The sequence below is a fragment of the Salmo salar genome, chromosome ssa07 (genome assembly GCF_905237065.1).
Source record: "Salmo salar chromosome ssa07, Ssal_v3.1, whole genome shotgun sequence".
Classification (NCBI taxonomy): Eukaryota; Metazoa; Chordata; class Actinopteri; order Salmoniformes; family Salmonidae; genus Salmo; species Salmo salar.
In genome coordinates, this window is record NC_059448.1 from 45,648,488 (window position 1) to 45,669,853 (window position 21,366).

Sequence of the window (21,366 nt, forward strand, 5' to 3'; positions counted from 1 at the left end):
TGGAAAGCTAAACCACATAAGGTTTCAATAACAAAAGAATGAGAAACTCCCTCAAACAAATTGTCGAACGCCCCCCTCTCCTCCCAACGCAAGCCGGCTGGTTTTACTTGATGCTCTGGCCGGTCTCTTGTCTCCAGCGCTAGGCTACCGGTGATCAAGAATAGCAACAGTAGCAGCAGGATGGGCCGCCTTCTTTCAACGCTCTACGTCACATTGAGCTTCCTAGTAAGCGAATTCAAATAGAATACAGCCCCATCTTCCCGCAACACTGACAAGGTCAGCGACCAAGGACCACATATCACATTTGGGGATAGACCGCGCCTATATTCGCAAAAGGTAATATGCGTTTCCTGAAAGTTATGCGTGATGGAATAACACTTACGTGCGTTTGCGATTATTTGTTTGTCCTACAATGAAACGCTTTGCTTCGGCATTTAGAGAGCAGCTTGGTCATCGGGGCAAGAATATCCTACACCACGTAGGCTTAATGCTTTATAAAACAAACTATAGGCTGGATTTTGAATTACATTATGTTTCAGTTTGAAATTCACATATTGTGCGTAATCACGGAGTTAACCCAATGTGGCACCGACAGACATGTTCCTCGTTACTCTTAGAATACTCCCAGAATTGTGCAAATGATGCTTATAGACTACAGTAGCCTAGAGAATTATGAGTACTTTTTTATGTAGGCCCAGTGTAGATTATGATATGCATATTTGGCTGGTTCCATCCGGTTTGTATCAGCAGCACACGCACACTATCTGACCACACGGATTAGGATCTACACGCGCGTATTGCATCATAGTTTGAGTCATCACTGATCAATCAGTAGGTCTATTGTACATCTCTCTTCTCATCGCGTGCGTCTCGATACCTAATGTGAAGTGGCCATTTTCCCACTGAGAGATGACACAGTTACTAAATCCTACTCGTCTATTATTATCTAAGGATCTGATCTGAAGGTCTTTCCGTAAGCAGGTTTGGGCCAAGCAGAGGATGTTTCGCTCTCCGGGTCAGCTGGTGGGCTTTAAATATAACACCGGCCAGTCACATTTGGCCTGTCTTGTTTCCACCTTGACTTGATATAGGAAAGGGAAAGGGAAAGGGGGATATATAGCACGAGACAACCCTGCTTTTTACAAAATGACCGACGAAATCTGCCTGGTTCTTGGGTAATGCGAGAAGTTATGGGAAATTGGGCAATATATGGCTTGCATTGTTGAAAGAAATGTAGACAAAGAACAATGGGCCATAGATTTGGCTATGTGCACATATTGATTATGAATTACTAATGCACTTGAGGGGTTTTCACGTTCCTCCCCAGGTCATTACTTTGCTCTATGGTAGGTAGGCCTATTGGAGAAGTTTTGGTACTGGCGTAGGCTGGTTCTGTCTCTGGTACTGAACTACTTTCTTTGGGTTACTAAAGGCAGAGTAATATGTAGACATTGCAGACATGATAATCCTTTGTAACATTGGTGTACTGTAATCCACATAGGGGCCTCTCCACTTTGTTGAGCCACCACTTCATAGTTGACCTGACAGATGGCTAGGAACCATTAAAATCCCAATAGAAATGGTGCATGCTAGTGCGCTAGTCTATGTAGCTAAATAATACATGGATGTTTAGCTTCAAGCTTAGCTGACTCATCTCCACAGCCCTTTGTCATCAGCCTCTTAGCCTCACCATCGAATTGGATGGTTTTATAGACAGCCAACTCACAGGGGAAAGGGTTTGTAATCTGGACTAAAACAAGCAGTGACCAGCCAGCCATCGTCAGCAGCCCGTAGGCCGTAATTCACTGGTGTGATTAGAGTAATATGACTTCTGACTCGATCCTAAATACTGGACTGTTGTCATAGCCCTCAAGCCACATTCATTGTCCTCTGCACTAATGTGGTTCACTGTTTTCATGTCAACTAAAAGCAGTGTTCCCCCTGAGCATGTGGGTAGAAAATCAACCCTTAGGGCTGCTGAGTTGCTGAGGTTTTAGCCCTTATGTGTTACAATAATTCCCAAACAAGTTTATGGTGTTGACGTAGTATTTACAAGCAGTAGTTATGATTATTGTTGCGCACACAATAGTGATGGGGGAAAAATCCATAGAGTTACATTTCACAATATTGTTTTGGACAAATATATAGACATAATAATGATTTTCTAATCAGCGTTAGCTAGTACTAGTCAGCTGTACCTGCGCCAAAACTCTGGTATTGTTCATCCTTAAGCTTGTTCTCCATCTTCTTTTTAAATATTGAAACAACATGTTTCCAGCACTTTTATTTCCATGACTAATCAAACCTCATTTTCTCATGCTCTCCCTTGTCTCTGCAGCAGATTTAGTGAGCAATATGTTCCCACATGTTTGACAATTTGGAACATCAAATCACAATAAAAATCGCAGTATCGAATCGCAATACATATAGAATTGTGAGAATCACAATGCATATCGTATAAGCAGCTTAAATATCGTGATAATATTTCGTGAGCTCTCTGGCAATTTCCAGCCCTAGTATACATGATGTTTAATAAGTGCTTGCAAGATTCAATAGGAAACAATTTCCAGTATCCTACACCACAGAATATTTGGCATACAAATGCCTTTGATGTATACCCTGTAATATGTCAACTGGAGTCAGGTATGTATTAGGTTGCATACCTTCAGTAAGTCACTAGCCTGGCACAAGAACCCTTGATCAACAACGTGGCTTAGGTGCTGCGTCCAGCGCTCCAGTCCCATGGTGCTGTAGTAGAAAACAAGGAGGGAAGTGGAGCTCAGACTCTAATCCCCTGTGAGTGGTTGAGCAGTCCTCTACAGCCGTAGCTTATCAAAAGAAGTTGTAAGAGACAGTTCATGTTCGGTCAGAGCCCAGTTTGATTCTGCTTTTTCTCCAGTTATGAATGTCCTGTTTGTCATTTACGTAGCCTAACACTTACTCAGTGGTCCCCTTTGACCCCCTCTCAAACAAATACTTGGATTAAATGTCCCTCAAATCAATGTAAGCTAATTCAAAAATGTTTGTTGTAAAAGAATCATCTGCACACCGTTATCAAACTACTAAAACTTTACACTTAAAATGTGTGGTGTAATATGTCATGTTTTCCCATACCATTACTTAGGCGTTGACGCTGCAGCAAATATTGGATATTGGATTAACAGGTTGGTTCTTGGCACTGGCAGCACTGGATGTTGCTCCAGGGGCCATGACACTCTGCCTAGACAGAAATCACCACTTGATTTAGCTCGCCCTGTGCGCCAGGAGGGCAGGGTTGGCACTTAACCACACCCACTTAGACTACTTATTAGACATGTCTTCAGCTACTAAGTAAGTACCTTTAATTATCATGGAAGGCCTTGAGCGGTGTTTGTGCGTAGTCAGCAGGTGCGGTTGATTTAGCTCACCCAGCACGCCAGGTAGGTGGAGTTAACTTTTGGAACCGTTCCATTGGTCTTTAACTGGTAGATGGTAGATAAGCCACCACCCATGCATTTGAACAAAATCAGCTCGGTAATGGGTTAAGAGAAACTGTAGGTAAAGGTATCTGGTAACACTTTACACCAAGTTGTTCTCATACCTGTGTAGTAACTTGGTATTTACTCTTGTAATGCCATTATATTAACAGGTATATTGTTGCTCAAAATGTCTCCTTATAGCCCTAAATGTGGTAGATAGACTTATTGTGTGCTTTGCCATTACCAGTTGTTCATGTAAGACTACTTTCTGGGTGTGTTGCCATAGAAGTTAGAAAGCAGAAACTGCAATAATAAGGTATCAAACACCTTTTGATTATTTTCATGGAAAGACCCCTCACTGCTGGGCAGGGTATGTCTACTCTGGCTGTCAATGTCCCCATTGTCTCTCAGTAGTCTTTCTTCTATTGAGAAATCATTGAGGTTGTTGTTCTTGGTGCGTCTTTACTATACAGGTCTTCAAAGAGGAAACTGGATCACTGTTTCTGGTAGATTACTGTCCATCTTGATGAATGTTTATGTCAACATTGAATTGTTTTGTGTGAAATGAGAGTTGGCAGTTGTGGTTAATGATGAACTAGTTGTAAGAATACACTTTAGCTACAGTACATATATTACTTTAAGATGACCTCGAGGTCAGGTGCCTGCTATCGAAAAGGCTACAAGCCCCTTCAACACCACCCTGGCTTACACTTTTGACATGCCAAGTCCTAGAATTAATGTATTGAGAGAATGAGAGTTAATTTGTTTCAACAGTTTGCTTTCATTATTTCATTGAAACTGCAATATGTAACTTTTTGGGCCACCTGACCAAATTCACATAGAAATGTGAGTTTTAGGTCTGTCATTCGCATTGAAAGCAAGTCTAAGAAGTGTTAGATCTGTTCTAGGTGTGCTATTTCTATGCTCATCATTAAACGCACTCACTATGTGGTAGTGATACAGTGAATAGACCTGAGGGTCTAAGAAATTATACTCTGCTGGGTGGAATTTTAAATCCTATGTCACCATTTTCCACTGCCACTTTGACTTCAACCAAAGCATGTTTTGGGTGTCGAACCAGAATGGTTTGGTTTTCTACTTGAGAAGAACAAATCAGGAATTCCAGAAACAGTCTGTGTTTTGGGAAAACATGTAAACACGGTGGTAATAGTAACGTTTTGGAGCCTCTTATTGAAAAAGGAAATGTCTGCAAGTTATACAACGAGGCTAATATTTGAGCCTTTATTTAACGAGGCAAGTCAGTTAAGAACAAATTCTTATTTACAATGACGGCCTACCGGGGAACAGTGGGTTAACTGCCTTGATCAGGGGCAGAACGACAGATTTTTACTTTGTCAGCTCAGGGATTCAATCCAGCAACCTTTCGGTTACTGGCCCAACGCTCAAACCACTAGGCTACCTGCCGCCCCAATAAGCCAACAAGTATGGAAAGCATGTTGTATAGGAAAATGTTTTGACTGGGGCCGGGGCTGGGCACCTGCAGTATGGTCTGACATATGGCAATGTTCAATGAAAATGTCTTCTGAAGACAACACAGAGTTGTATAGAGCACTGTAATGGGGAATATTTCAGATTAATAAAGTTAATATTCAGTTAAGAGTAATTAACACTACTTATCATATTTATTCATTTCTCTTTATGTAATACACATGATTTCCAGTGTTCTATTTGTGACACTCATTTGTGTCACAGGTTGATGGTCACTAGACTCCTCGCTGTATGTTGTGTATTAAACTCATATCTGTTGATAGTGAAGGACGTCAGACTGGAGGTACACTGAGCCGAGGGCACACTGATATTGTATTGATGACCTTATGAGCTTTGTATGAATTCATCACCCAGTGTCTGGTGGAAAGCGGCCGGCAAAGTTACTGTCTTTTGTCGTGACTTTGTACAAGACTCTCTGCCTGTTGTTTAGAGAACATTGGTGCTGTGAGATAAAATAAAAAGGGGGTGGGGGGAATATGTTTAATCGTCACATACAGGGTCAGCCATAGTAGTACGGTGCCCCTGGAGCAAATTAGGGTTAAGTGCCATGCTCAAGGGCACATCGACAGGTTTTACACCTTTGTCAGCTCAGGTATTCGAACCAGCGACATTTAGAGAAGGCGGATTACACATTTCTTTTGGCTTCTGCTCTGGAGATGTTCTCCCCGAATTCCTATAATCAATCAACATGATTTTGATTGATGTGATCAATAACCGCTCTCCATTTTGTTCACCTGGAAAGTTCCCTTTACAAGCACTCATTTTCTCCCTCTCGAGCAATCTATTTGCTCTCCATCTCTTCCTCATGTCTTCCTCTCCCACAGACTATTCAGACCACATAATCAGGTAGTGTATGATGCTAATGAAGCTTCTTGTCAGTTTCACCCAAGGTGACACAAGATTCCTTGAGGCCTAGACTGTCACAGGAGTGGCCTGTACCTGCCTGAAGGCCGGTGGATACACAAACCAGAGTACAGCATGGTGATGTTAGTTAGCAATGCCTGAATGCCATTCAAACCTCTGTGCAAGGGCCCAACAAGAAACTTCTACACTGCCTGTTTTACATTTAGGCAGTGACTAGATATGAGAAAAATTGAAGTGTTTTTTTTTTAAATCATTGTTCTACTTCAACTCTATGACCGTGGCAAATGGAGTAGCTGCTATTTATAAAACCAAAATTATAACACAATGTCAATGGAAAAAAAGGGTGATTATCCTGTAAATTGCACAGCTCAAAACCGCAACCAGCCTCAGAGTGGCTCTATATTTACTAAACTCGTTCTGTCAGCGTGGCGCCAAGATAGCTCTGAGTAGGTTACCTATCCATTTTCATTTTCGCTCTGCACACTCTATCCCACATAATCCTGTTGGGTGTACCAAGAGACACAAAGCCACCGATCCTGCTCAGCATGTGGCTCATGGGCCGTCAGTCATGTTGCTGCAGGTGGTGCATTGTGTCCGTTAACTCAGTTACACGTCTTCTCTGTGTCAGGCTCCATGGTTACTCAACGTAGCTCACCTGAAACAGAACACAGACACACACACTATTGTGTTACATGCTCTGATCAGCTTGTCATTGAGATAATTCAATTAGAGGAATGCTGCTGCAGTGGTTGGCTCCCTGCCTCCGCATTCTAATTCTAAGGCTCCATTGTCCGTTTAACCTTCCCTGAAGTTTAAGATAACAGGAGTGTTTCGAGCACATGTAGACCTAAGGTAGACACGCTGTTTTCTCAGTTCAACAACGGTCAAGGACAGGCATCTGAAGTGTCTTGTGATTGGCTTAGAAGGGACACATCCCTCTGGTTGGGTGGGACTGTGTTTGGTTGTCTCTGGCTGTGAAAGCATCTGCCCATCCCTATGTGTCAGCTGCTATTCTGAGACACCAAACAGAGGAAAGACACATTACAGAGAACACATGATGACATCATGGGGAGAGGGGAGAAACTACTGTGGAGCACAAAGAATGAATAAACTTCTCTTGAAAAACACAAGTAGGCTCATGTCAGTCAATTAGCCTAAACAAACTTGTTTTGTTTACTCACAGAAAGTTTTTTTGTGCGTGACTGCACATTTTTGTGTGACTGTTATCATCGCTTACGCTGTGTGTTTTGGTATTTTCACTATACTATTCAGATTTCTAAACCTAAGCAGCTTATGAGTCCTGAGACCATGTTATGCATTGTCGTCACGTTTAATCAATCAACCCCACTATCAACCCCAGCCAATAATCAGATTAGACTTTATTACCATATGGATGTTTGTCTATTTTTCAATCTCTTGAGTTTAATTAAAAGAGCAACACATGGAAATATGCACAGAGGATTATATATTTGAGTGATTAGCAAAAATGTTAGCTTAAGTTAGAAATGTAACAAAAAAAATGTAAGTCAAGCACCTGAACAGAGTGACGTGAAGATGCCCGGAATGCCTGTAAGAATACATTTTCTGTACCACTTCACCCTCCGTTAAGCCCACATGATACAGGTCACAAATACTCATGGTGTCTGTTAAATAACAACCGTGTTTACATAGTCGTGATGAAACAACGCCTTTATTTAGAAAAGCTAGGCTGCAGGTATTCCTTACCTAAACAATGTTGTGTGTGTGTGTGTGTGTGTGTGTGCCAGAAGTCGTGTAGTAGTTAAAAACCGGCTGATAAAATCTAAAATTTCAACTACTATCAGTTTTAGCATAAAATGTAAATATACTTTTTAATGTCTTTATAGTGACGTTGAGCATGCGCGGACCAACTGTCAAGTGTCTTCACTGACATTTTTAACCTTTCCCTGACCGAGTCTGTAATACCTACATGTTTCAAGCGGACCACCATAGTCCCTGTGCCCAAGGAAGCGAAGGTAACCTGTCTAAATGATTACCGCCCCGTGGCACTCACGTTGGTAGCCATGAAGTGCTTTGAAAGGCTGGTCATGGCTCACATCAACAGCATCCTCCCGGACACCCTAGACCCACTCCAGTTCGCATACCGCCCCGACAGATCCACAGATGACGCAATCTCAATCGCACTCCACACTGCCCTTTCTCACCTGGACCAAAGGAACACCTATGTGAGAATTCTGTTCATTGACTACAGCTCAGTGTTCAATACCATAGTGCCCACGAAGCTCATCACTAAGCTAAAGACTCTGAGACTAAACACCTCCCTCTGCAACTGGATCCTGGACTTCCTGATGGGCCGCCCCCAGGTGGTAAGAGTTGGGAACAACACGTCTGCCACGCTGATCCTTAACACTGGGGCCCCTCAGGGTGTATACTTAGTCCCCTCCTGTACTCCCTGTTCACCCACGACTGTGTGGCCAAACACGACTCCAACACCATCATTAAGTTTGCTGACGACACAACAGTGGTAGGCCTGATCACCGACAACGATGAGACGGCCTATAGGGAGGAGGTCAGACAGCTGTCAGTGTGGTGCCAGGACAACAACCTCTCCCACAATGTGAGCAAGACAAAGGAGCTGATCGTGGACTACAGGAAAAGGCGGGCCGAACAGGCCCCCATTTAACATTGACGGGGCTGTAGTGGAGCAGGTCGAGAGTTTTAAGTTCCTTGGTGTCCACATCACCAATGGACTATCGTGGTCCAAACATACCAAGGCAGTCGTGAAGAGGGCACGACAAAACATTTTCCCCCTCAGGAGACTGAAAAGATTTGGCATGGGTCCCCAGATCCTCAAAAGGTTCTACAGCTGCACCATCGAGAGGATCCTGACCGGTTGCGTCACCGCCTGGTATGGCAACTGCTCGGCATCTGACCGTAAGGCGCCACACAGGGTAGTGCATCACTGGGGCCAAGCTTGCTGCCATCCAGGACCTGTATAATAGGCGGTGTCAGAGGAAAGCCATAAAATTGTAAGAGACTCCAGTCACCCAAGTTATAGACTGTTTTCTCTGCTACCGCACGGCAAGCGGTACCAGAGCGCCAAGTCTAGGACCAAAAGGTTCCTCAACAGCTTCTACCCCCCAAGCCATAAGACTGCTGAAGAATTCATAATATCCCCCCACCCCCCCCTTTTGTACACTGCTGCTACTCACTGTTTGTTTGTTATCTATGCATAGTCACTTTGCCCCCACCTGCATGTACAGATTACCTCAACAAGCCTGTACCCCCCCCACACTGACTCGGTACCGGTGCCCCCTGTATATAGCCTCGTTATTGTTATTCTTATTGTGTTACTTTTTATTATTACTTTTTATTTTAGTCTACTTGGTAAATGTTTTCTTCTTCTTGAACTGCACTGTTGGTTAAGGGCTTGTAAGTAAGCATTTCACGGGAAAGTATACACTTGTTGTATTCGGGACATGTGACAAAGTTTGATTTGATTTGAGTAACTGTCTTCATTCACGTTTTCCTTTTTCCTTCTGAGAGGTCAACCAATCACAGCACATGGCGACTAGTTTAGCTAATTGCCTGCCGTTGACAGCTGAGACAGGGCGGAATATGAATGAGGCTCCACAGCAGTGCAATCTGATCTGGCCACGTCTTGATGAGAGACAGAGACGATATAATTAATTGATGCCACTGACTTCAGTGCACCCTGTTGTTGTCATGGACCCTGTTTTACAGCCACTCTTGAGATTGAAATGGAAGGTTCTAGTTTTAGTGTTTTTGTGCCCTTCTGGAACTTCAACCACTTTCCTCAACACTTTACCTTGATTTTTTTGTAATTTTTTATTGTTGTAATTTTACCTTTTATTTAACTAGGCAAGTCAGTTAAGAACAAATTCTTATTTTGAGTAGAGTTAGTGTGCTACGGGTCGCCTTTAGACCTATGTGTCTACCTTCAATCTTCTAACCCACCTAATCAAAGCCATGCCATACCCCTGTTAAGCTTTATCGTCTGTAGAGTATGGCTGAGCATGTTTTGCTAAACTACGATAATCCCATTTTAATAAGCTTTTACTTGTGATGTTGAAATGCCTTCATAAGCCAGTGGTTCGTTGTGTCATGTCAACGTATGTGAGATCAGAATTATATAATTTATACAATATTGTTGTTGTTGTTGATTAAGCTCATTGGATCACGAAGGCACATATTAACATCACTCATCAGGTGTTGTAGATTGTGTGCCTGGAACTAAGCAGCTGCCTCTTACCCATGATATCTCTTGAACAATTTAGTAAGTGTGTATGTGTGGTGTATGTGTTTATATACGATCAGAGACATGTTTGCTTTGTCAATAAAGACAAGTGATCTTGGTCACTGCTGCACATACACCTCTCCCCTGTCACGCCAGGGGGCTACCCTCAAGGTGAAAAGTGGGTGGGGCGAGGGCTGGTCTGGTTTCAGGTAGAAACTCAACCTTGTGACAAGGGTGATTAACTCTGTTAGTGTGTGTGTGCTCACGTGCATTCTGGAGCTGAGATTTGGTCTTATGACCCAACAGTCAAGATTTTAAATGACAAAAGGGACATGGCCTCAACAGTAGGGCATACACTTAAAACATGCCATTGTCAATGTGGTATTGGTGTTAGCTACAATTGTCTCCAAACAACCTTTAACCTCTGAATATTGTGCCTAATGGTCCACATAAGTGGTCCACCTAATGTTGGAGAGAATAGTCCACAAGTAGTCCACATATGAGAGCTTTTTTAATTATAATTTTTTTATAGCTTACATTTTTTATTTGTTTTTCAAGCCTAAGTTTACAGTACAGAAATTAATCTTAGAAGGAATGGAGACGTCATTATCGTCATTATTGTCCAGCTCCCCTACCAAGAGAGCTTTTCAACAGTTTCTCCCCCTCTTCCTCTTCATATCTCCCCTGTACTGACCCTCTCTTTCCTCTTCATATCTCCCCTGTACTGACCCTCTCTTTCCTCTTCATATTTCCCCTGTACTGACCCTCTCTATCCTCTTCATACCTCCTCTGTACCGACCCTCTCTTTCCTCTTCATATCTCCCCTGTACTGACCCTCTCTTTCCTCTTCATATTTCCCCTGTACTGACCCTCTCTGTCCTCTTCATATTTCCCCTGTACTGACCCTCTCTTTCCTCTTCATATCTCCCCTGTACTGACCCTCTCGTTCCTCTTCCTCTTCATATCTTCCCTGTACTGACCCTCTCTTTCCTCTTCCTCTTCATATTTCCCCTGTACCGACCCTCTATTTCCTCTTCATATTTCCCCTGTACCGACCCTCTCTTTCCTCTTCATATTTCCCCTGTACCGACCCTCTCTTTCCTCTTCATATCTCCCCTGTGCTGACCCTCTCTTTCCTCTTCATATCTCCCCTGTACTGACCCTCTCTTTCCTCTTCATATCTCCCCTGTGCTGACCCTCTCTTTCCTCTTCATATCTCCCCTGTACTGACCCTCTCTTTCCTCTTCATATCTCCCCTGTACTGACCCTCTCTTTCCTCTTCATATCTCCCCTGTGCTGACCCTCTCTTTCCTCTTCATATCTCCCCTGTACTGACCCTCTCGTTCCTCTTCCTCTTCATATCTTCCCTGTACTGACCCTCTCTTTCCTCTTCCTCTTCATATTTCCCCTGTACCGACCCTCTATTTCCTCTTCATATTTCCCTTGTACGACCCTCTCTTTCCTCTTCATATCTCCCCTGTACTGACCCTCTCTTTCCTCTTCATATTTCCCCTGTACTGACTAGAGGTCGACCGATTAATCGGAATGGCCGATTAATTAGGGCCGATTTCAAGTTTTCGTAACAATCGGTAATTGGTATTTTTGGACACCGATTTGCCAATTTTTCTATTTATTTATTTTTTACTCCTTTATTTAAAAAGGCAAGTCAGTTAAGAACACATTCTTATTTTCAATGACGGCCTAGGAATGGTGGGTTAACTGCCTTGTTCAGGGGCAGAACGACAGATTTTTACCTTGTCAGCTCGGGGATTTGTTTTTGCAACCTTCCGGTTACTAGTCCAACGCTCTAACCACCTGCCTTACATTGCACTCCACGAGGAGCCTGCGTGGCAGGCTGACTACCTGTTACGCGGGGGCAGCAAGAAGCGAAGGTATGTTGCTAGCTAGCATTAAACTTATCTTATAAAAAACAATCAATCTTAACATAATCACTAGTTAAATACACATGGTTGATGATATTACTAGTTTATCTAGCGTGTCCTGCGTTGCATATAATAGATGCGGTGCCTGTTAATTTCTCATTGAATCACAGCCTACTTCGACAATCGGGTGAGGATTTAACAAGCGCATTTGCGAAAAAAGCACTGTCGTTGCACCAATGTACCTAACCATAAACATTCTTTAAAATCAATACACAAGTATATATTTTTAAACCTGCATATTTGGTTAATATTGCCTCTAACATGAATTTCTAATACCTAGGGAAATTGTGTCACTTCTTTTGCGTTCCGTGCAAGCAGTCAGAGTATATGCAGCAGTTTGGGCCGCCTGGCTCATTGCGAACTGCGTGAAGTCCATTTATTCCTAACAAAGGCTGTAATTAATTTGCCAGAATTGTACATGATTCTGACATAACATTGAAGGTTGTACAATGTAACAGCAATATTTAGACTTAGGGATGAAATACGGAACGGTTCCGTATTTCACTGAAAGAATAAACGTTTTGTTTTCGAAATTATAGTTTCCGTATTCGACCATTTTTAATGACCAAAGGCTCATATTTCTGTGTGTTATTATGTTATAATTAAGTCTATGATTTGGTAGAGCAGTCTGACTGAGCGATGGTAGGCACCAGCAGGCTCGTAAGCATTCATTCAAACAGCACTTTTGTGCGTTTGCCAGCAGCTCTTCTCAATGCTTCAAGCATTGTGCTGTTTATGACTTCAAGCCTATGAACTCCCGAGATTAGGCTGGTGTAACCGATGTGAAATGGCTAGCTAGTTAGCGGGGTGCGCGCTAATAGCGTTTCAAACGTCACTCGCTCTGAGACTTGGAGTAGTTGTTCCCCTTGCTCTACATGGGTAACGCTGCTTCGAGGGTGGCTGTTGTCGATGTGTTCCTGGTTTGAGCCCAGGTAGGAGTGAGGAGAGGGACGGAAGCTATACTGTTACACTGGCAATACTAAAGTGCCTATAAGAACATCCATTAGTCAAAGGTATATGAAATACAAATCGTATAGAGAGAAATAGTCCTATAATTCCTATAATAACTACAACCTAAAACTTCTTACCTGGGAATATTGAAGACTCATGTTAAAAGGAACCACCAGCTTTCATATGCTCTCATGTTCTGAGCAAGGAACATAAATGTTAGCTTTTTTACATGGCACATATTTCACATTTACTTTCTTCTCCAACACTTTGTTTTTGCATTATTTAAACCAAATTGAACATGTTTCATTATTTATTTGAGGCTACATTTATTTTATTCATGTATTATATTAAGTTAAAATAAGTGTTCATTCAGTATTGTTGTAATTGTCATTTATTACAAATAAAATGTAAAAATCGTCCGATTAATCGGTATTGGCTTTTTTTTGGGTCCTCCAATAATCGGTACCGGTATCGGCGTTGAAAAATCATAATCGGTCGACCTCTAGTACTCACCCTCTCTTTCCTCTTCATATGTCCCCTGTACTGACCCTCTCTTTCCTCTTCATATCTCCCCTGTACTGACCCTCTCTTTCCTCTTCATATGTCCCCTGTACTGACCCTCTCTTTCCTCTTCATATTTCCCCCTCCAGTAAACAGTGAGCGCTGAGAGCCAGCCGGGCCAGAGATGCCACCCCCTGCCGCAGGCCCCCCAGCAGTGACCCCTCCGGACGGGGGCTGGGGCTGGGCCGTGGTGCTGGGATCCTTCATCTCCATCGGCTTCTCCTACGCCTTCCCCAAGGCCATCACCGTCTACTTCAAGGACATCCAGAAGATCTTCGATTGCTCCTACAGCCAGATAGCATGGATCTCCTCCATCATGCTGGCCGTCATGTACGCAGGCGGTAAGACCAAGACATTAAGTTGGTGTCCAGGTAGTCTCTTTATGCAGTCGTTTGTCTGATTTGTTAAGAAGAGTTGGGTTTCTGTATATGTAGTGACCCGAGTTTATCTTCACCATGTGACCTGTTCAGGGAAAACTCAGGCCCTAAGTATTGGGCAAGGTACCGGTAATGATCTGATTGTGTGTCTTCTATGAGAACCTATGACCATATTTAAATTGACATTCAAGAAGAACACACAGTTTCTGTGACTAGTCATAAGCGTATTGTAGTAGTAATGCATCACGTTCTCCTTCTCAGCATGACTTTACCCCTCACTTGGTTAGCCAGTAGGCACCTTGCTTGGCAATGCCACGCTGGCCATCTGTTAGCGATGCCTTCCTATCCAGTCATTTCTAATTGTTGCTGTCAACAGGGTTTGTTGTATCCTAGACCGTTGTTGTGATGACGATGGCAGTGATGGCCAATTGGCCATAGAGAGCCAAGGACACCCAATACCATCCTCTATATGTGACAAGCCTGTACAAGGCACTTGTCCCTCATTAAAATGTTTAGTGTAATTCATTCATATTGATCTCTGAGCAAAAGGGGAGAACAGAGCTTCATCAGCTATTCATTAAACACCTGCTCTCTTGTCCTATGTGTTTGCACCAGCTGTAGGCTGATAAAGCAATTGTCCTTTCAGTGTTTAATGCATTCTTTATTTCTGCAAGCAATGGACAGCCCAGTGCGGTATATGCTGCTCTCTGCAATAACATGGCGGAAAAACAATTACGCATCACCAAATATTTACCCCAACCAGAGAGCTGCCTATTGAGGGTGTTTATCCTCTTGGAAGAGAAAGGAGACTTGTGGCTCTTTTACAACACACCTGTTGTTTTCACACCGCCAGCCGTCTGTGCTGTTGACGCAACTGCCACCTCCACCACGGGTTCAGAGGTCAGACACTTACTGAATTCTCCAGGGCAGTCATCAGGCAGACTCCCTAACTGATAAGAGAGCAGTGCCACTTATGATGCTGATTGGACGCAATCACAGAGCAAACAAACTGGAAATGCTTGCCATATCCTCAAACATCAGGATATGCCAATGTGTGGCTCTTGCTGATTTCAAACAGCAGCCAACCTATTTTTATGATGAACGGCCTCACACACATATTAGATACGACCACAAATGCGCAACAACTGGAAGTGAAGGCAACTATTTCATATCTTCCTGGATGTTTGTCTCTATAACCCAGGGTGTAACACAGACACTGAGATGAATGATAAGTAATGATGATGATGGGTGCAGAAAAAAGCCCAAAGGGAAATATTGTGAAATATTGCATCATCTATATGGATGCCTACTGCAGATGTCCTGTTCTCCCGTCCCTCCCTTCTAGCCTGGCTGAGTGTCGCTCTGCAGTGACGTGCTAATATGGAGGCTGTGTGTGTGTCAGTGTTGGATCAATGTCACTAATCCACACAGAGAGAGGGAGAGTTGACCTTCACTAGGCTAGGCAGCATGGCTACATACAGTACCTTCCTCTGTTGACAGTCAGCACAGCAGAGCTCTCTCACAGCCAGGCACATTAGCCTCAATGCTAACTGAACTGTCCAGAAGAAATATGGCTAGCTAAGCTGTGTTATTAGTCGATCAACCACTGATAGAACTCATGTTTGCGTCCTTGTCCGACTGCTCTGGAAAACAACTCTAAGCTTCATATATCAGCGCTTTATTCTGTAATGAGAGAGACATTAATAGTATGATGGATTGCAAACATCAGTTTCCTGCATAGTCAGCTATCTTGACGGTTTATCAACCTTTTCTTTTCCAACCTCACAAATCAGGGAGTGGGAGAAAAATGTGTTACACTAACTTCCATCTTTCTGCTGTCAAACTAGCTTTTAGGTCCTGTGAAATAAATCACAGCTGAAAGGGTAAATGACGGGTGTACCCATCCTCTTGTAGGTATTTGTTTCCATGATTGAGCCCATATTTTGCCTCAAGTCTAGTCACAAGCAACATTAAGTTATGGTATCTGATCATGCTTCAATAAAATGTTTTATTAATGATCCCAAGCATGTTGGTAGGGGCTGAGATACAGTATGTTCAAAGATGGCATGTTGAATGTCAATAGTAGTCAAATTTTTTGTCCTTAAAGTTACTGTCAAAACAAACTCCTAATTTGCTTTTGGTAACCTGGAAAGTGTGTCCAGCTATTGCAGCAATTAAACTTCACTTATGAATTCCTTTTTAAAAGGAGCTAATATGAAACCTCAAGGTCTCCCTCCACTTGGCCTATCCAGGTTTCACCACCAGACTCAGGAGAATGCTGATAAGTGCTCTGTATGCAAATGAGGAGGGCTCCTCTCCTCAAGGTTGAAAAAATATTCACGCAGAGCAAATGAAGTCAGGCGACTTCTTCCCCAACCTGCTTTTTAAATAGCACCGCTCCCCGAGTCCGACACAGATACGGCACATCTTCTGCTTGCTAATGGGGGCATTATTCAAAAAAGGGAAAAATCTTTCATTACTCTTATCATTTCTTATTCAATTTACTCTTCCTTTTGTTTAACGTCTGTCATGAAAGGGGACATTGTGACATGCCATAGAAGCAGAGTCATGCCTCACCCTATCAAGTAATGGAGACCAGAGGTTCAAACATAACAGGACTTTAGAAATACAAAGGATAAAGTTTCCGTCAACAACAACTTTTAGAAATTTGACAAGGACACAATTTAAAAGGAATTGTTTGGACCTTTCAGATTGATGTACTATCAATGACCATAGAGAGGGTTCAATAACACGGGTTGACCCACTAAAACCAAAATCTGCTAAGATTCACTTCCTGCCTGTTGTCTTATGTTGTATGCCTCTAAGAAGAAGTTGTGTGGCAAGCCCTTATTGAAGGTAACAAGGAAATGGAATGATGATGCTCCAATTCAAAGGAGTCCATTTACGTCAACCAGCGTTCTCTCGCTGTCACATAGGAAACCTATCTATGCCCATACAGTGTGTATTCATACAGTCAGTTTCTATTATCCATTTCATAAGATAACTGGTTGCCACATTGGGTCTCTGTTTTGCATTAGCATGGCAGCTGTGCTTTGAAAGCTTATGAAACAGAGAGACCCATTGCGTGTCCAACCAGAGCTCAGTTCAATGTCTTCACTCAGCGTGTCGATGATGCTTGACGGGCCTGATCGATTCTGACTCATTCCGTTTGACTAACACTCTATTAGTTTGGCCCTCAGCTCTCAGTGCAGCCTGTCCAAGGCTGACAGGCACCCAATGGTTAATTGTCTAGGTCCTGAGTTGTGTCCAAGACCTCACCTGCGCTCTGTGTCATTGGTCTTGTTGGTCCAACAGTACATTTATTGCTTGTCGTGATGGGATCTCTGATACATATGTAGCAAAGCTGGAAAATAACATGTTTTGTCAATGTGCTCTGTACTTATTGGCAATAAGGCCATTTTGTTTGTTTGACTACTAAGATAATGATGTGTTATACCCATGCCTGTTTGTTACTGATCTCTCAATGCAGCCCTCATCCCCTTAAGAATACATGCAGAACACACAACACGATGTTGTACATTGTTTACCAGTATCAACAAGGTCTTGTTACAGTACTTCTATTTCCAGAGCCGGGAAGTTTCACGCTGTCTTTCAACGCTAACAAGATTAAATCGTTAAGTAATCACTACATGATTACCCTAGTCTATTACAGGCTGAATGTTTGGGTTGGATGAAAGACCATGTTTTTAGTATCTCATTTGTTTCTCTTCCAGGTCCCATAAGCAGTGTACTGGTAAACACATATGGCTGCAGACCTGTCATGATCATGGGTGGAGTACTGTCTTCTATCGGGTTGATATCTGCTTCCTTCTGCAACAGCGTGGTGGAGCTTTATGTTTGCATCGGTCTTATAGGAGGTAATTCCGATGAAATCCATTTCAACTCATTCAGAGTTCATTTGATTATAGTGTCAAACTCCTTAAGTGGCTGGTTGAAAAAACAGATTTGGAGTTTTCCATTCTGTGTTTCACAAAGGTCATAGTAAAAGACTATAGATGCATTACAAGAGTACAGCTATGCTTGATTTGTCAAATCATTTAATGACCACAGTCTGGCTACTTGAAGAAAATGTATATTATTCCGAATGTGTACTTCATGCTCACTATCATATATGCCTGAATTATCTTATCAGATAATTATCTTGTTAGAAATGTATGTTCTTTTTAACTCTAAATCATATTATCCTCTCTCCTCACAAAGGCCTGGGCCTAGCCTTTAACCTTCAGCCAGCACTGACTATGATTGGCAAGTACTTCTATAAGAAGCGTCCCATCGCTAACGGAATAGCCATGGCCGGTAGCCCAGTATTCCTGAGCAGCCTAGCCCCTTTCAACCAGTACCTGTTCAACTCCTTCGGCTGGAGGGGCAGCTTCCTCATCCTGGGGGGCATACTGCTCAATTGCTGTGTGGCTGGCTCCCTGATGAGGCCCCTGGGGCCACCGCTGGGCAAGATCAAGAAGGATGAGGAGTTGGTCGTTGCCAAAGCTGCCACCAAGAAGAAGGAGACGACCACTTGTTTGGGAACTGTCAACAAGTTCATTGACCTGTCGCTTTTCAAGCACCGCGGTTTCCTCATCTACCTGTCGGGCAACGTCATCATGTTCTTGGGCTTTTTCTCGCCAATAGTCTTCCTGACGGCCTACGCCAAGGACATAGGCGTGGACGAGTACTCGGCCGCCTTCCTGCTCTCCATCCTGGCCTTCGTGGACATGTTTGCCCGGCCCTCCATGGGGCTCCTGGCCAACTCCAAGTGGATCCGGCCCAGGATCCAGTACTTCTTCAGCTTCGCCGTGCTCTACAACGGGGTGTGCCACATCCTCTGCCCCCTGGTTGAGAGCTACACAGGCCTGGTGGTGTACGCCGTGTTCTTTGGCTTTGCCTTCGGCATGGTCAGCTCGGTGCTGTTTGAGACCCTGATGGACCTGGTGGGGGCTCAGAGGTTCTCCAGTGCTGTGGGGCTCACCACCATTGTGGAGTGCTGCCCTGTCCTCATTGGTCCACCTCTGGCAGGTATGTCACTGATCTCTCAACTCATTAGTACTTAATTCAGTTGTGAGACATTGCTTACTTTTTAAGCAGATATGCCAAAGGAATAAATTAAAGTCACTTAGTTATTGTTTTAAGGAGTGCTATTGCTTAGTAATCATTCACTTGGTTTGATCTTGGTTATAGAGTTTGCTGATTTAGAGTGGAAAAGCAATATTTCATTTTGGCATTCTTATAATATGTGCTTATTTGTCTAATTATAATAGCAACAAATGGAAAGTTAATTCTGTGATTATTGGTCCTTGACAAAATGCTTCATTTATTTGAGATAATGTCCTCGTTAAAGATCAGTAGACATGAAGAAACTGATAAAGGCATATTTGGAAATACCGAAAATAGCGATATGACAGACCTTCATCACTCAAAAAAAAATAATGTTTTGAAAATGGAATAACATTTATCCTTTCTGTGCTCTTATTTCCAGGTAAACTGGTGGACATCACCAAAAACTACAAGTACATGTATTTCTGCTGTGGGGCTGTGGTGATCATGGCCAGTATTTGGCTGTTCATCGGAAACTTCATCAACTACAGACTCCTGGCCAAGGAGCGCAAGCAGGAGGAGATGTACAAACGGACTGAAACCGAGGACCCTGACCGGGACCAGGACCAAAAGGAGACAGACGGGGACGTCCAGGCCTTGGAGGACATGGTAGACCCCAAAGATGAGGACGCCATGCAGAGGGAGACCAACATCTAGATCCCCTCCCTACTGCCAACCACACCCCCCTTCACCACCACCCTCATGTCCCCCTCTGCCACTATCAAACTGCAGACTGAGCTCAAGGGGGGTGCCTCCTGGTCTTTCACTCTCCAGGGTTCCGCTCGGGGGCCTCCCCGCAGGGGCCCCTCTGTTTCAGAGACACTCAAACTGCCAGAGTAACAACGACAACCATGTTGTGGGATACTGCAAGGTGTATTGCCGGAGGAAGGGGTGACTGCCCTGACTACTACTCAAACATCAGACTAGCCAGAGATAATGGTGTAAGATACAGAACGCATGTTAGGAGGCCACAAGGCTTGGAATATGAGAAAGAAGCTTTTGTCGCGTATCTAGGAATCTGTGAAATGTGACCCGTCGACAGAAATCTAGTACTGCTCATGTATTTAGCCTGTGCCACTAAACCTACCACACCAGCAGCCCAATTCAACTGATCTGATTGAAATCAATACAGGTTAATATCCCAGCTTCCTATGCTGGGAGCTGACATGCGAGGACACATAATGTCCGTTAGTACCAGGGTTATGGTGAGAGACAGATATCATTGCAACACAGGAACAGAGATGAGTTCATGGTTTGGTGGCTCCAGTGACCATGTGTTATACTGTCCTTTAGCGCACTGTGTCCGTTGTGTTCGTTAGCTAAACCTGCAAAACTGCCAAGCTTCTGATCTAACGATAAGACACCCACTGTTTTATTCACTATTGCATATTGCACATGGAGTCCGTATAGGCTGCACTACTTCTAAACTGGCCAGGTTTAGGCCTCATCCAAAACAACAATGAAACATAGCAATTTAATCATATTTAATGAGGTTGGATGTAAATTTGTTTTATTGGCTGTATTTCCAAGGGCCTTATTAAGAATACTTGATATTCACGATCAATATCATCTATAAATGTGCATATTGTTGGTTTATACCAAATAAAGAATCCATGAGCAATATAACCTATTCCTGGTCATTGTATTGATGTACATATATACAGGGATATTCATTTGTGTAGTCAATGGTCATTTCTGGGAGTAGCTGTTTAACTTTCACCAATGATACATTGCCTTACGTAAAGAATGCAACTAAGTTGTGTTATATATACAGTACCAGTCAAAAGTTTGGACACCTACTCATTCAAGGGTTTTTCTTTATTTTCTACATTGTAGAATAAGAGTGAAGACATCAAAACTATGAAATAACACATATGGAATCATGTAGTAACCAAAAAAGGGTTAAACAAATCAAAATATATTTTATATTTGAGATTCTTCAAAGTAGCTACCCTTTGCCTTGATGACAGGTTTTTACACTCTTGGCATTCTTTCAACCAGCTTCACCTGGAATGCTTTTCCAACAGTCTTGAAGTAGTTCCCACATATGCTGAGCACTTGTTGGCTGCTTTTCCTTCCCTCTGCGGTCCAACCATCCCAAACCATTTCATTTTGGTTGAGGTCGGGTGATTGTGGAGGCCAGGTCATCTGATGCAGCATTCCATCACTCTCCTTCTTGTTCAAATAGGTCTTACACAGCCTGGAGGTGTGCTGGGTCATAGTCCTGTTGAAAACAAATGATAGTCCCACTAAGCGCAAACCAGATGGGATGGCGTATCGCTGCAGAATGCTGTGGTAGCCATGCTGGTTAAATGTGCCTTGAAACCATTTTTGGTGGTTGGAACCAAAAATCTCAA

General features: G+C 43.1%; 1 protein-coding gene and 1 long non-coding RNA gene across 2 annotated transcripts in view; one reads left to right on the forward strand and one right to left on the reverse strand.

Annotated features, from left to right (window-relative positions):
- Positions 1-2,893, reverse strand: part of LOC123743780 (uncharacterized) — a 28,896-nt gene extending 26,003 nt beyond the window's left edge. The window contains exon 1 of the long non-coding RNA XR_006770657.1: positions 2,664-2,893. This is a non-coding gene — a long non-coding RNA (uncharacterized lncRNA). The remainder of the gene's footprint in view (positions 1-2,663) is intronic.
- Positions 56-20,639, forward strand: LOC106609446 (monocarboxylate transporter 2). Its single transcript, XM_014208298.2, has 5 exons — positions 56-336; positions 13,613-13,864; positions 17,635-17,778; positions 18,122-18,931; positions 19,392-20,639. Exons 2-5 carry the CDS (start codon positions 13,648-13,650, stop codon positions 19,664-19,666), a joined length of 1,446 nt encoding a protein of 481 aa, XP_014063773.1. The 5' UTR covers positions 56-336; positions 13,613-13,647; the 3' UTR covers positions 19,667-20,639.
- The last annotated feature ends 727 nt before the right edge of the window (positions 20,640-21,366 follow it).

Bases quoted from the DNA above. Each gene is read 5' to 3' on its own strand.
- LOC106609446 (XM_014208298.2), top strand. From the start codon at position 13,648: ATGCCACCCCCTGCCGCAGGCCCCCCAGCAGTGACCCCTCCGGACGGG. The intron at 13,865-17,634 runs GTAAGACCAAGA...TTTCTCTTCCAG, and splicing joins GGCCGTCATGTACGCAGGCG to GTCCCATAAGCAGTGTACTG. The intron at 18,932-19,391 runs GTATGTCACTGA...TCTTATTTCCAG, and splicing joins CATTGGTCCACCTCTGGCAG to GTAAACTGGTGGACATCACC.